The 14322-nt window shown below is 33.2% G+C and overlaps 3 protein-coding genes across 5 annotated transcripts; 2 read left to right on the top strand and 1 right to left on the bottom strand.

Moving 5' to 3' along the window:
• The first annotated feature begins 1525 nt into the window (after positions 1-1525).
• Positions 1526-7176, top strand: LOC130954075 (disease resistance protein RPS2-like). 3 transcript variants are annotated; one of them, XR_009076171.1, is made up of 6 exons: positions 1526-1728; positions 1931-5215; positions 5340-5430; positions 5643-5744; positions 5833-6831; positions 6964-7176. XR_009076171.1 is itself a non-coding variant. In XM_057880810.1 (5 exons), the coding sequence occupies exons 2-5, from the start codon at positions 2032-2034 to the stop codon at positions 5963-5965; spliced, it is 3510 nt and encodes a 1169-aa protein (XP_057736793.1). In that variant the 5' UTR covers positions 1526-1728; positions 1925-2031; the 3' UTR covers positions 5966-7176. The 3 variants fall into 3 exon arrangements, 1 of the variants encoding a protein (XP_057736793.1); XR_009076170.1 differs by having other exon boundaries at positions 1925-5215; XM_057880810.1 differs by having other exon boundaries at positions 1925-5215; positions 5833-7176.
• A 54-nt stretch (positions 7177-7230) lies between these two features.
• LOC130954076 (uncharacterized) lies at positions 7231-8268 on the bottom strand. Its single transcript, XM_057880811.1, has one exon. The coding sequence runs from the start codon at positions 8113-8115 to the stop codon at positions 7672-7674; it is 444 nt and encodes a 147-aa protein (XP_057736794.1). The 5' UTR covers positions 8116-8268; the 3' UTR covers positions 7231-7671.
• Positions 8269-11188: 2920 nt separating this feature from the next.
• On the top strand, positions 11189-13815 carry LOC130958014 (transmembrane emp24 domain-containing protein p24delta4-like). The gene is made up of 4 exons (XM_057884887.1): positions 11189-11501; positions 12087-12296; positions 13389-13465; positions 13600-13815. The coding sequence occupies exons 1-4, from the start codon at positions 11247-11249 to the stop codon at positions 13742-13744; spliced, it is 687 nt and encodes a 228-aa protein (XP_057740870.1). The 5' UTR covers positions 11189-11246; the 3' UTR covers positions 13745-13815.
• The last annotated feature ends 507 nt before the right edge of the window (positions 13816-14322 follow it).

Below are 14322 nucleotides of genomic sequence, written 5' to 3'. Positions count from 1 at the left end.
TTAAAAGTAGTATAATTAACTAAATTAAAAAAATATAAAAATCTAATTATAAATTTGACGAAACTAAAAGAAATAAAATAGAGTTCTAAACTAATAATTATATAGTAACAACCTAATACAAGTAAAATAAAATAGAGTTCCAAATTTCTACCAGTAACATATTCCTAACTATACAAACTATATTCTAGTTCCTGGTGACTACCCTAACCATAGCTACATACACACATATATCTATATATGATTGTATAAAATTCAACACAACAGAACTAATCGTAAAATCGGCTGCTTCGACGTAATGCGAAGTCTCGTTCAGTCTATTGATGTCTCCGTCATTATCAGATGCGCGCGTCATCGTTGTATTTATCGATTATATGGCCAGAAAGGGGTAAAAGGGAAAAAAGTGGTTGAAAAGTTCAAATTGGTGCCCGGTCAAACGCTGTCAACGAGTTATATATATAGCTACCACACAGAATTTTACACCTACGATGTAAAACAAAGATGGCGAGGCGCTACGACCTCTAAAAATAAAATCTTATATATAATATAGATGAAAAATTATTTTATGTAGGAGCCTTTGAAGAAAGGTATTAAACAAACGCATTAAGCAGAAAAGCACATCACTCTCAAAAACGATAAATGTATACCAGACAAGATAAGAGTAAAGCGACATATACACATATATACATAGGAAAAGAATTCCAAAGATACAAATAAGAAAACTTCTGATTCAACTCGCAAGTTAAAACTGGCCAGAGCATATATACATATATACAAGATAAAACCCAAAAGGCCCAACAGACAATTTACATAATCTGTTTCTCCAAATCAACCTATAAGAGAGATAAAGCATATTATACATATACAATGGAGATATAAGAGTATCTATATATACATCAAAACTAAAATAAAAATCCAAATACAAAGATCTTCGCTTTCAGAAACTCCTAGTATGCCCCAATGAGGTGCCTCATATCCTGCATTCGAAAATCACAAAATATATATGTGATGAGAATTTCCGGTTCTCAGCATGATAACGGTACCCACATAATTAACATTTAAGGTCTCGAGAAAGGCAAAGGCAATCCTAAAAGTCTAACCCTTAGATTCAAACTTAAAAACTATCATTGAAAACCATAAATAAGATGAGATATCTAAGAATTCTAGATTCTATCTCAATTTCTAATTAACCCTTAAGTTCATTCTCTTCCCTCCAATCCTCCGAAATACTAGTGCACAGACAAACAATACATATAAAGAAAACACAAGTAGTTTACCGTTATCGCAAACAAAACATATAATAGTTAAGCATGAATATCAATTACGCAAATTTAAGTATGCAAAACTAAATAAGTTATTCAAATGCATATGATGCATGCCTTTTTTATTGACTATGAGATCATTTGTCGGAAAAATATTTACTGTTGAATAATAAATTATTGCATACACAAATCAACTTGGTCTAAATCTACTTATTATATATATATTTTTGTCGTTCCCAATTCTTAGTGGGTTTGTTCCGTGTTGAGTCAGAAATGTGGACGTTTGTTTCTCCGCTGTTTCGCATTTCTTATTGTTGACTGATGCGAGGATTCTAAAAAAATCCCTAACAAGTCTTTTTCTTGGCACTTGGTGAGTCTCTCGAGGGAGATCGTAATCCTAATTCCTAAGCCCACACATATCTTCAACGGCTTAGCTCGGATCAGAAGAACATCGCTTCAATTCTATTAGGTATCATTGCTAGTTTACATCCGAGTTATACTTTTTCATAATATTCTATCACATTTGCATTCTTCAATATTTTACAATATCTGTTCTGTTTATAATATTTGGATAGTATTGATCTATTCACAATAATTTCTACTATATAGTAACGAAAAAAAAGGGTCTTGATGGTAAAATTTCTTGTTGCTTGCGACGTTTGAAGTTGCAGTTTGGCACTCCTCATAGGGCATTAGCAGATATTAAGTTCCAACATGAGCAAAGCAGGTGATTTACCCAAAATGAAGTTAGAGGCTGGTGAGTTTCCCAAAAATGGAAGTGAAGCCATTTAATATCGTTAAAACGGAGATGAATGAATTTTCGAAAAAAGAGCCATCTGGATTTCCCATAATGGAGTTGGAAGCAGGTGATTTTTCCAAAACAGAGGTGAAGCCATTCAGTATCCTTAAAACAGAGCCAGGAGAGTTTCCTAGAAAGGAGCTGTTAGATTTCTACTTAGTGGCGAAATTTTTTTCTGACGAAACAGAATCTGAATGGGCCTTAGTGGAGAAATTTTTTTCTGACGAAACAGAATCTGAAGGGGCCTCGGCTTCTCAGACTAGTACTTTGACAAGCTTGAAATCATCAATTTTCTCACCTGAATCAGAAAATAGTTTGAGGAGGAAGAGGGATTTGCTGAGCCTCTTGTCTAGTTACTCTGTGAATGCGAGAATGATATTTCAAGATTTCACATCAAAGTCATATGATGAGAGGCAGCTGCCGCTTAATCTACGAGGACTTCTTCCAAAGGAGATAATAAGGGATGCTGAAAATGGTGATAGGTCCTGGTCCCGGTCCAGCTCCGGCTTCGGTGAGGCCGACTTGGACTTCATTCCAGAAGCTATTCTCAATTTGGCTCGTGATCTTGCTGTCCACCAACTCATCCAAACGTTGATTTCCTTTTCTAAAAATCAAAATCTAAACTATATAAAATACATCAGATTGTCAACCAGAAGCGATGTTGAGAAAAGAGTAGTCATGGCGAAAGTAGCAGCAGCCTTGAATGACAAGCATAATGTGCTTGACATTCTGAGTTCATTTCGTGGAACTCTTAGTATTGAAGCCTCAAGTTATCCAACTACAGGAGGAGAGAAGGAACTTCGAAAACATGTTTGTCAGCTACTTCAGCTTTCAATGATTGAAGACGATGAAGTTTTGTGCACCAGACACATTGAGGAAGAGATGTCAAGCAGCAGGTACCTAGTAATTCTTGCAGACAGGGATGGTGAGGAAATTGTCGATCTACAAAGAGTGGGATTTTGTAAGAGTCTACTGTCAGGAGTTTTGGTACTCATTACCACTGATTCACCAGCACCTCAACATGCTAAAGAAGAAGGATTGATGGAAGCGATAGTGGACTTGGAAATTCGGACTAAAGAACATTTGCTGCCATGGGTGGTCTTCTGTCACAATGTGGGGAAGGATTTTGTATATTCATCAAGTGCCATCCTGACAACTGCAGTGCGCATAGTTGAGGAGTGTCGAAGCCACCTTCACGCAATTCTCCTTGTGGCAAAGTGGTTGAAGAATCATCAAGATGTCAGAAAGTGGGAACTTGCTCTCCTCAAATTGCAATCTGCTAATCCTTCACAAGATATCCACAATTTTCATGGTTTAAACGAGATCATGGTTAACACATTCCTAAACTTAATATGGGATGGCATGAATAAGACACAACAGAATTGCCTACTGAGCTGTATAGTCATCCCTAAAATTAGAGATGGCATGGTTGATCATGAATTGATGAATCACTGGATGTCTTCTCTCTTTGTGGATGCTGGAGAAACAGAAAAGAACCTAAGACAACTTGTAGAAAATTCTGTCTTTCTTCAATTTGATGGTGTTGGAGGCAGGTATACTTGGTTACCAGAAGAAACCTATCAAATGTTAGAACGGCTATACAGCTCATACCCATTGTTCATAGAGAAATCAAACCTAGGGTTGACTGAACCACCCAACCCTGACAAATGGAATAATGCCATACGAATTGAATTAGCAGGCAATAAAATCTCTGAGTTACCAAAGTCCCCAGCTTGTCTGGAACTCAAAGTTTTGATGCTGCAAAGCAATGCTGATTTGACAAAAATACCATCTTCATTTTTTGGTCAGATGCCACTGCTTTGCATCCTGAACTTATCTTACACTAGTGTAAGAGAACTGCCATCTTCATTGTTTTTTCTGGAGCAGCTTAGAGAACTGTATCTGAAAGGTTGTGAATGCTTCATGAAGTTACCACCTGAAATTGGAAATTTGGAGAAGCTTGAGAAGCTTGATCTTGATGAGACTCAGATCACACATCTGCCAAAAGAGGTCCAGAAGTTAACCAATATGCAAAGTTTGACCCTCTGCTTTTATGAATATCGTGTCAAGAAGAACATGCCATATTCTTGCTCAACAATTATTCCTTCTGGCGTGCTATCTAAACTCAAGAGGTTGGAACATTTGTGTATTGGTGTAAACCCTGATGATGAGCGGTGGGATGAGAATCTGCAAGTTATTCTACCAGAAATATTGGGATTAGAGTGTTTGCAAACTCTCAGTATGTATATCCCACAACCGGAACTTTTGAAGCTCATACCGGCCCACATTTTTGAGCTTGATTTCAGGTTCATTGTTGGTCGTCATATGCAGCGGATTATATCAAGCATACCACCTGCCACTGATGTGAAATTTAAACAAAGTGACTGCAGCTTAAAATTTGTAAAAGGTGAGGGTGTCCCAGATGAAATCAAAACGGTTCTTAGACACAGCAAGGCTCTTTTCTTGGATAGGCATTTCACCTTGAAGAGTCTTTCTGAATTTGAAATGAAAAATTTAGAGCAACTAAGGGTGTGCATATTGGCAGAATGCAAAGAAATGCAGACATGTGGAGGTGGAGCAAAAGATGAAGATGACATGCTTCCGCATTTGCTATTCTTGAGTATATTCCACATGAAGAACCTGAGAAGCATATGGGAAGGCCCAACTTCCCCTCACTCCTCATTTGGTATGTTACAGTCTTTGTCATTGCAAAGTTGTCCCAAGTTGGTGACTCTCTTCTCTTTGGACTTTCTGGGAAATCTTTCTTTGTTGAAGAAACTTATAGTGAAGGACTGCCCCAAATTAAGTACATTGATAAGTCATGAATCATCCAAGCGCAATTCACATACTTTCCTCCCTAAATTGAGCAAGTTATTGCTTCTCCATCTTCCTGAATTGTCCAGCATTTCAAACGGGTTGCAAATTGGGCCTGGTTTAAAAGAAATAGCATTTTATGACTGTCCAAAGTTGCACAGTCTTTCAAGGAAGGAATTGGTAAGCAAAGAACTAATGGCAATAAAAGGAGAAACCAACTGGTGGAAGTCACTAGAAGGTCGAACGCCTAATTTTAATTGGATTTTTTCCCCAATTAATGAAGAGGCTGACTTGATGACTCAGTTAGGTATATGTGACGATGACGATATTGATAATGGTCCAGGTAACTATATTACAACAATACATGCAGTGACCATATTTCTTAATATTCTCTCTATATCATAAATTACTAATTTACTATATTAGCTTGATTCACTTGTATACATTGTTAAATCGTGTGTAAACAGGTGACTCAGTAGGTAAGCCGTCACAGCCTACAGGGATTGCAACTTGTGTATCAAATTCACCGACTAGGAGAGGCAAATATAGAAGGCGTAGGTAATGCACCCTGTTAAACTTGGGCACATAATGCATCAGATACTATATGATATATTATTTTTCATATCTGACATTATGCTTGGTTGAATATATTAGAAATTACAAAGACCGTCCAATTGCATCCAAAGCTTTATATATTGTTTCCCTCGAGAAATCCTAACTGTAGGAGAGTCATAGTGCATTTTCTAATCCAGACTACTGTATCACAACAGAATCTCACAAATTTGGGAGATAGAGACAAGTTATCTCACTGATGATGGATACGCATGGAGAAAATATGGTCAGAAACCGTTGTTCAACAATAAGTACCCGAGGTAACACCATATTTACTGTTTAAGCATCCAAATGTTTTCACTAATTTGCTTGGGCTTATGGCATGCATTATGGATGGTCTATATGCAGAAATTATTACAGATGCACTCATAAGTATGATCAAGGATGCACGGCCACAAAGCATGTTCAACAGATTGGCGAGGACCCTCCTTTATATAAAACAGTTTACTTTGGGCATCATACATGCCGCCGTAGACCGTAGTCAACATACAACTCTGTCTATGAAATATGAATAGATGATCTTCTACCGACTTATCTCACACATGAAGTACAAATACATCCAGTGTCAACCACTATCCTTGGTGTAAACAATGAAGTCAGGAATTGTGATAGCATTTAATTTTCAGAATGATATATGATTATTGATTGTTAATAAGTCAATTCATACTATTAACTCCGATCTTGGGATTTATTTCAAAGACTATGGTTACATGTTTGGTTTTATATTGCTAACATTAAATATGATCATAAAAATGTGGGAAAATTTCAACTTCCTACCTTGAAGTAGGTTTCTTTTTTTGGTATGAAAACGGGTCTAGGCTCAAGAAAAAAGGATTAGAGTCATTGAATACATCAGTTGTAAATAAAGAGACTAATTCAAAAGGTGGAACATCTATGAATTTGCATCCTAGTTTAATGTTAAGACTTTGTTAATGTTGAAAGCTTAACTCCCAGGGTCTGTAGATGAAGCCTTGGATTTCTTTGACGATGGAGTTGTGACAGGTTGAATTGGGCTTTATGCTTCTAAGTTCCTCAAACACCTCTGCTGAATCCACTTCTACTATCATACGTCTCATACCCATATCAGCTGCCATTCGGATCCCATTAAGTACACCAAGGAGCTCAGCTTCTTGTGGTTGGCAGCACCTTATTTTAGCCATGCTGGTTCTGAAAATTCAACCACAACCTGACCTGCTATCCTCTTCCTGAACTCATCCATCTGTATTCAGTTTAATCCATCCCTCCAGAGGGGGTGCCCATCTGGTTCTCCTCCTATCAGCACAGCCGTAAGAAAAAGCTTCTGCTTCGCAGACGCCTTCTTATACTCTTATCGTCCCCTACCTTGAAGTAAGTTATTATTATAAGGTAGCATGGTATGCCATTGTAGAAGCCACCTTGATTAGGATTTTCTTATAGTTGAAAGTTGAAACTTGAAACCATAGTCATAACAGTCTCTTTACATTGTATTTACAATGACAGGACTACCATTGCGTTGCATACCAACTTACCCATCAAATTATCTTTCATAATGTTCCTAAACTTTGGATTGGGGAAGATGTTACGGACCTGAGGTACGATTCATTGTGGGGCCTCTAAATTGGATTCAAAGTGAGCTTTCCACATTTGGAATGATTGAGGATGATGAAAATGATGAATGAACTATATACCAATATTAATGTGTGCAGGGGTAATGAACTTGTTACTTTTTAACAACTTAACATAGCATTTCGTTGAGATGAATGAAACTGGAATCAAGGACAAAATTTATTCATCCAAATCTAAGTGTACAAGTGAACAATAAAAATTGACTCATCAGCATGCTTTATAGAACAGAATTGAAATATTGAAAAAGATTTGGTGGTGGTGGACAACATTACATAATCTTAGAGATTAAGCTGCATCATTCATGTTGATGAACTTAGCTACTAGCTAGAATCAGATTTATGCATGAAAATAATGGATTTTCCATGAGTCACGAACACAAAATATGTTTGCAATCTTAGTAGTCTCTAACTCATGAATTCTCAGCCTATCAATTTTGGTACATGAATTCTGATCCAATTTCTATAGCAGCAATATAAGAACAGAAGATAACTGAAAAAAGAAAGGCTAAAAGAGAAGTATCTTATTACAGATTTTAACTTGAATACATATCAATAGTAGGGTTGTAATTGTTATTGTCATGTTTTAAGAAGGATGAACCTTGCCAGAAGAGATACCTTTCCAAGCAGATTTCATGGAAGCAGTGGCCGAATTGAGTGCAGCCTCAATATACTTCTTGGAAGCAATGGAGGCAGCTTTCTCCATCAAATTTCCCATTTTTCTTGCACTCTCAGCAGTGTTAACTAGGCTCTCCATTTCAGCCTTTGACATGCTCTCAAACTCCTCTTCGAAGAGCCGGAACTCGTCCATGGCGCATTCCATGACAGAATCAAGGTAGTCCTCAGCTTCCTGCATGGAAACCTCAGCCTCTTCAACCTCTGTCTGTTGCTCAAGTTCTGCAGCTGCCCATGCCTTGTATGACTCAATCTCAAACAGCTTCATGAGGTCCTCAATTGTGGATGGATCAAAGTTCTTGTCCTGTAGAGCATGGTCTGAGAGCAAGGTGAATTGGGACAGAAGGGCTTCCATTTTTTCTTTCTTTTCTCTTGGTGAGTATGAAATTGTTGAATTTAAGAAGCAGATCTTGTTTCTGTGTTTAGTGCAAGAAAAAGTATAAAGGAACAGTATTTTTGGCCTTTATATTTGAAGAACTTTTTTAAGGGCTATAATATTCCACAAAGTAAATGAATAGAATATATTTAAAAGAATTATAAAAGATTTCTCTTTTTATTGAGTTTGGCCTCATCAAGGTTGTAGATTAACTAAGCCTCAGTTTGATGTGAAATGGGACCGTTGAAGTTAATTTTTTTTTTATTTCTGTATAATGAAGATAAGGTTTGATGAACGGCTCATGTTATCTGTTATACACTGACATAGTTAGGAATCTTAATCATAGTGATATAGTGGGGACACTGCTTTGAAATTTTGGTGTCTATTCAAAGCATGAATTGATGGAGTTGTGGACTTTTCTGAACCTTAATGGTAAAAAAGAATGCCTTTTTCATGGTGCTAAGATTTAATTTGATATTGGGTATGGAAATGGAAACTAGAGTGGATTGTGACACCTCATATTTACAAAATGGTATTGATAGGTTGGGGAACACAAGTAGGTAGCCGTTTTTAAGTGTCTGAATTTGATTTATGAACTTGATGATAATGCACAAATTCTATCTACCCACTAAAGAAACTAAGAAAAACGAGAGCTACTATACTATAAGTGAATTTTTTTTTTCTCTCCTCTTAATATCAATGTAGTGGCAACTTATTTTGAGGCAAGATATGAAATGAGTGAAACCAAAGCATGATTTATGTTCTCAAAAATTATAACTCAAGTATTGATAACACAAGAAGAGATGAGATTGAATTCAATATTCATTGCTCTCGAGGAAGCATGGGATTATTTAATGAATAGTTCACAATGATCTGAAGCATGCTATCATTAATTTATTATGTTAGTTTTCGTTTTATTCCTTAATTCATTTTTTTTCTGAAGTTGATGCTACCTTTTTTTTTTGGTTTCCCGCAGTATCCCCTAATCCGACATGTCAATGACTAATCCGTCGCGGTACTAAAGGTGGTATTCGAACCCCCAACACTTACTTAAGCGGACTAGTGACCAACTCAACTTGGTTTGATGCTGCCTTTTTATTAAGTATAGAATGGTTACAAATGCTGGACTAATTTAATTGAATTTGATTTTTTAAAAATAGAAAAAATGGTCATGTGACATGTGTAGTGTTTGCAACTTGCAAGTAAAAGTCAAATCTAATTCTTTTCAACTTGCATAATCCATTCAGCCCAAAACACTATGGACAGTAACATTCTAAAGAAATTCATTATTCCCCTCTGGGCCTTCGTTCGGCCCACCTAAAAATTCTGATTATTATTATGTAAATTCTTATAGTTTATATAGAAACCTTTTTAAGTTTTAACTGTCTTTCAAATCAATAAATCTTTGTAACAGAATCCTTAAATTAAACTTAGATTACAAAATATTTTAAATTCTTATACAACTAAATGTAAAAATTGATTCAATATAAGACAAAATTTAATAATAAACATTAAAAACTTTATAAGAAATAACTAACTTTTAAATTCATGTATATTCTTAAATGATTTTCTAAAGAGAAGAATGTGACTGGATGGTGGATACTCGGTGTGTTTGGCAAACCCGTTTGAGAAGAAAAAGCGCGTTTAAGCTTCTTGAAAGCTTCACATTTTTGTTTGGCTAATTTTTAGTTTGGCAAAACGCAGAAGTGATTTTGTATTTAAAACCACGTTTACCAGAAGCAACAATTTCTAGCTTCTGCGTTTCACCAACGGGCTTTTAGCCATTTACCCTCAACATCTATTTTTTCTTTACCAATTTTATCCTATAAACATGTTATTATATTATTTATGGAATTCTTATTAGGTGAATTGGCCTTCTTTTCTTATTATTTCTCTTTATATGAACTCTTTTTTTCTATTATTTATTATATTTATTTTTTGTTAAATTTTTATTTAACATTATACATTCTTATAATTATGATTTTTGTATATTATATTTATTATTATCTTTTTATAATATGATTTATTGATTCCATTAGGTAAAGTAAATTAAACAAAAAATTAACCATAAATAATAATAATAATAATAGTAAAAAATTTTAAGGTACTAAAAAAGAGTACTAAGAGAACTAAAAATATATTATATAAAATACATTATCAAGAACTTTTAGATTTGTTTCCATCACTGTCAAGATAAATATTTAATTTTATTTTTTTAATATTCTTTTTTATAATTATAATTCTGGTATATATAATTTTTTATTGTAAGTTTTTTATAATATAGATTATAATCCTATTAAAAAAGACAAATTATATAAAAATTTAATCATAGATATTAATAAAATTATACACGTTAGATTCTAAAATAATATTAATTCTAAAATAATATTAAGAATAAAATTATTAAGAGTATTAAACAAAAAATACGAGATAAAAAAATACTAAATTAACATTTTTACGTTAATACTTAAAATTTTTAAAAAATATAACATATTTGATTAAATACTCTTATATATATAATTTTATTTTGCTAATTTTTATATGTTATTTTTATTTAAAATAATATATATTAATTTTATTATAAAATTAATTAATAAGATTATTCAAATATCTAAATTAAAATGATAGGGTAATATAAAAATTTATTTAAGTTGATATCTATTTTAGTAATTTTTCATCTAAAAGTGATTTTGAGTAGTGTATTCCAAACCATATTTATTTTACTATAATCCATTTTGATATAAAGATAGCCAAACATAAATCACTTCAATACAAACTTACTTTTCATCAAAATCAAGTTTGCAAAATCAATTCTATATAAACTTTCGTTTACAAACTGAAATCCAAACACACACTCTAATTCTATCATGCATCAAAAACTGAAACTCAAATTTCACTAACAAAACTTAATATAAAAATAAGATCAAAGAAAAAACGAAAATAATAATTTGAAAAGAAAAAAAGCGGAAAGATAGGAAACAGAAAGAGATCGAAAAAGAGAGAGATCGAGGAACAATTGCCACTGCCATTGCCATTGCCATTGGCAATTGCATTTGCATTCTTCGTCGTTGTATGTGTTTATATCTTATATAGAAAGTTGAAGCAACATCATGTTGTTGGAACTGCAAGTGAAAGTGAAAGCCATAGTTTTATTACTGTTCTTCTGCTTCTTCTTTCTGTCACTGTCACCGCCGTGTGGAGCCATCTGGATCACGTTACAGGCGAAGGCTACTTCCACGAAATGCGTTTCAGAAGAAATCCAAAGCAACATCATCGTTTTAGCTAACTACTTTGTCGTTGCTGCAGTCGGTGCCGCTGATCTTCATCATCGCTCACCTCCCCGAAACCCTACTATTTCCGTCAAGGTATCGCGTACCGATCTGGATCGATTGCTTTTATTCTCGTTTGTTTTCGTTTCTCACATAACACAATAATATAATTAATTCATATATCTCACCTTAATTATTAGGTTAGATTATTTTGGATCATCTTTCATCGAAAACCTAATTCTGATTTGTGAAATTGATTTAGTACTAATATTAGATAGTTCATGTGTTTTGTGCCATGAGAATGACTGAATATAATATGATTCATTCAATTTACGTGTTTCTCTTATTTTGATGAACTCATCTTTCAGGCTATTTTAACTTTTTATCTGAATGCACGTGCTTATATATATATTTGCTCATGCTGCTACCGGTGAAGTGAATGCAAATAATCCTTCCAGAAATTATTATCAGTGTTCTATTATGAGAATTGATACATTTATTAGATACATTAATCATCGAATAATAATGCATTAATTATAGAGATTAGAGATAGTAGTTTCTTAGTTTCTGTCTGTATTACTGTATACCTATTATTTTGTTATCAAAAAATAACTTCCACCGTTTCTTGTAAGCTGATCTCTGGATTTATCTTATAGTAATAGTACTACAAATTTTGTTTAGGTGACATCACCATATGGAAACAATCTTCATTTCAAGGAGAACGCAACAATCGGCAAGTTCGCATTTACAACTACAGAGACTGGGAGCTACCTAGCATGCTTCTGGGTGGCTGAAAATCAAGGAAATGAAGAAGTTCAAGTCAACCTCGATTGGAAAATCGGCATTGCAGCCACGGAATGGGAAACAGTTGCTAAGAAAGAAAAGATTGAGGTAAATATTCCATTCATAAGTCATATCTACCTACATATATTTTCTTAATTTACCTGTATATTCCATTTATGGCATCTACAGATGAATAATGAGTCAGGGTTTGATAAATCTCAGTGTTTGTGACACACTTCGAATAGAAATAGTTAGGGCAACTTATTTTGTATTTTATATTAAGAAACTCACGACCTTATTACTATTAAATATAATATGGTGTGATTCTATTTTAAAATGAGATTAAGTTCTATCTAATAGTAATGGAAGTATGATAGTTTAAAATGGAACCTAAGTACATCTATCACAGATCTTTTTTTTAATACTACTTTGAAATTGTGACTCAAAAGCATATACAATTATCAAAACTGATCTAACAATTAACCTATCTAAGGCATTGAATTACTTACTACTGAGTCAATAATTTAACTGGTTAGTTAATAATCGAACCACTTAATTAAATGTGAGGTAAGCTTGCTTGTCTCAAATCGAAGGAACACTTGTTTGACTTCATCATGTTTGACGGGGTTAATTATTCCTATTTTTATTTTTAATATTAAAAAAAAGAGTGGGTTTTGTTATATCATAAGGATGAGAGATGTATCATAAAATTGTGGAAAAAAAGTAAAAGAAATTAGAGGGTCATATTTAAAAATAAAAAATTAGAGGATTAGATTTGAATATTTGTAAAATTTTATTATAAAATTTGACTTTCAGATTTTTTATCTCCACATTAGAAAAAACACTTAGTTAATCCACACTAATGAATAATTGTCCATTTTAAAAAAAAAATTAACCTAATTACTCACTATCTGAACTATTCATAAAATGTTTTAATCACCATGAATGCATTAATGTAAGTATCTTGATGAAGTGCTTAATATTACATTTATAAAAGAGATTGAGATTTGAGACTAAAAGATAGTGATTGTTTGAAAGACAAATTAAAAAATTGAAACTAAATTAAATTTTTATATTATATCTCTTAGTATCAGTTTCAATCTTTCAAAACAAATACTACCTAACTGACTATCCTCTGGATATTGCCCCTTGAAGAATTTATCTTTGCTAACATCAGTTTTATATGTAATTGATGCTTAGGGGGTAGAGCTTGAGCTGAGAAAGCTGGAAGAAGCAGTGGTGACTATCCATGAGAATTTGCTAAATCTGAAGAACAGGTATCGTAATTTTTATTATATGACAAAAGCCTAAATGTTGGCCTTTATTTTTATTTTTCCCCTTTTCTTCTTTGAGGCGGTGTTGCAAGTTGTCTTGACTTTTTCTGATTAACCATTTCTTTTTTTCTTCTCAGAGAATCAAATATGAGGGGCGTAAGTGAAAGAACAAATGCCAGAGTAGCATGGCTTAGTATAATGTCCTTGGGTATCTGCATTGTAGTTTCAGCTTTGCAATTTTGGCATTTGAAGCGATACTTCGTAAAGAAGAAGCTTATCTAGAACTAGATGGTGCTAAATTTAGGTCTTTGGATAATTACTTTTTTTTGTACAAATGATTTTCTCAGAATTGATTTTATCAGGTTTTTTAAAGCTTATTAGAAAAAAAAAAAAAGCGAATAACTTTTTTTATTTCACATTTTAATTTTATTCAAATAATTACAAAAATATAGTAGTTTCGTGTGACAAATATAAGCACACAAGAAAAAAAAAATTGAAAATCAAGAAGGAATTTTATAACTTGAAACATTAGCTTTTACTTCTTGAAGAAGTAAAGGCATATTACAGCACTTATTCACTTAAATCTTACTAACCTACAAGATTTTGTTATAATACAATAGCTATACTTTCTATTGATAGGGAGAAAGGGGTACAAATTTATTATTTATCTCTAATTTTATAATTAAAATATGTTATATGTCACTTTTTTATTGCAATTGAAATCAATTTTTTTTTTCTAAAATTAAAAAATTTCCCTCTTTTCTTTACTAATTTAACAACCAAAATGTGTCACATATCACTCTCTCGTAATTGAAATTGAATGTTTCCCTCCAAAATTAAATTCTTTCTTTTTTCTTACT

The sequence above is a fragment of the Arachis stenosperma genome, chromosome 10 (assembly GCF_014773155.1).
Source record: "Arachis stenosperma cultivar V10309 chromosome 10, arast.V10309.gnm1.PFL2, whole genome shotgun sequence".
NCBI classification, from domain to species: domain Eukaryota; kingdom Viridiplantae; phylum Streptophyta; class Magnoliopsida; order Fabales; family Fabaceae; genus Arachis; species Arachis stenosperma.
The sequence above is the reverse complement of the archived record's forward strand: the minus strand, read 5'-3'. Positions and strand labels throughout refer to the sequence as shown.

Excerpts from the sequence above, each read along its gene's own strand:
- LOC130954076 (XM_057880811.1), bottom strand. The coding sequence starts at position 8,115 with ATGGAAGCCCTTCTGTCCCAATTCACCTTGCTCTCAGACCATGCTCTA.
- LOC130958014 (XM_057884887.1), top strand. The coding sequence starts at position 11,247 with ATGTTGTTGGAACTGCAAGTGAAAGTGAAAGCCATAGTTTTATTACTG. Across the intron at positions 12,297-13,388 it reads CTAAGAAAGAAAAGATTGAG|GGGGTAGAGCTTGAGCTGAG; the intron begins GTAAATATTCCA and ends ATTGATGCTTAG. Across the intron at positions 13,466-13,599 it reads TTGCTAAATCTGAAGAACAG|AGAATCAAATATGAGGGGCG; the intron begins GTATCGTAATTT and ends TTTTCTTCTCAG.
- LOC130954075 (XM_057880810.1), top strand. The coding sequence starts at position 2,032 with ATGGAAGTGAAGCCATTTAATATCGTTAAAACGGAGATGAATGAATTT. Across the intron at positions 5,216-5,339 it reads CGATATTGATAATGGTCCAG|GTGACTCAGTAGGTAAGCCG; the intron begins GTAACTATATTA and ends GTGTGTAAACAG. Across the intron at positions 5,431-5,642 it reads GGCAAATATAGAAGGCGTAG|AATCTCACAAATTTGGGAGA; the intron begins GTAATGCACCCT and ends GTATCACAACAG.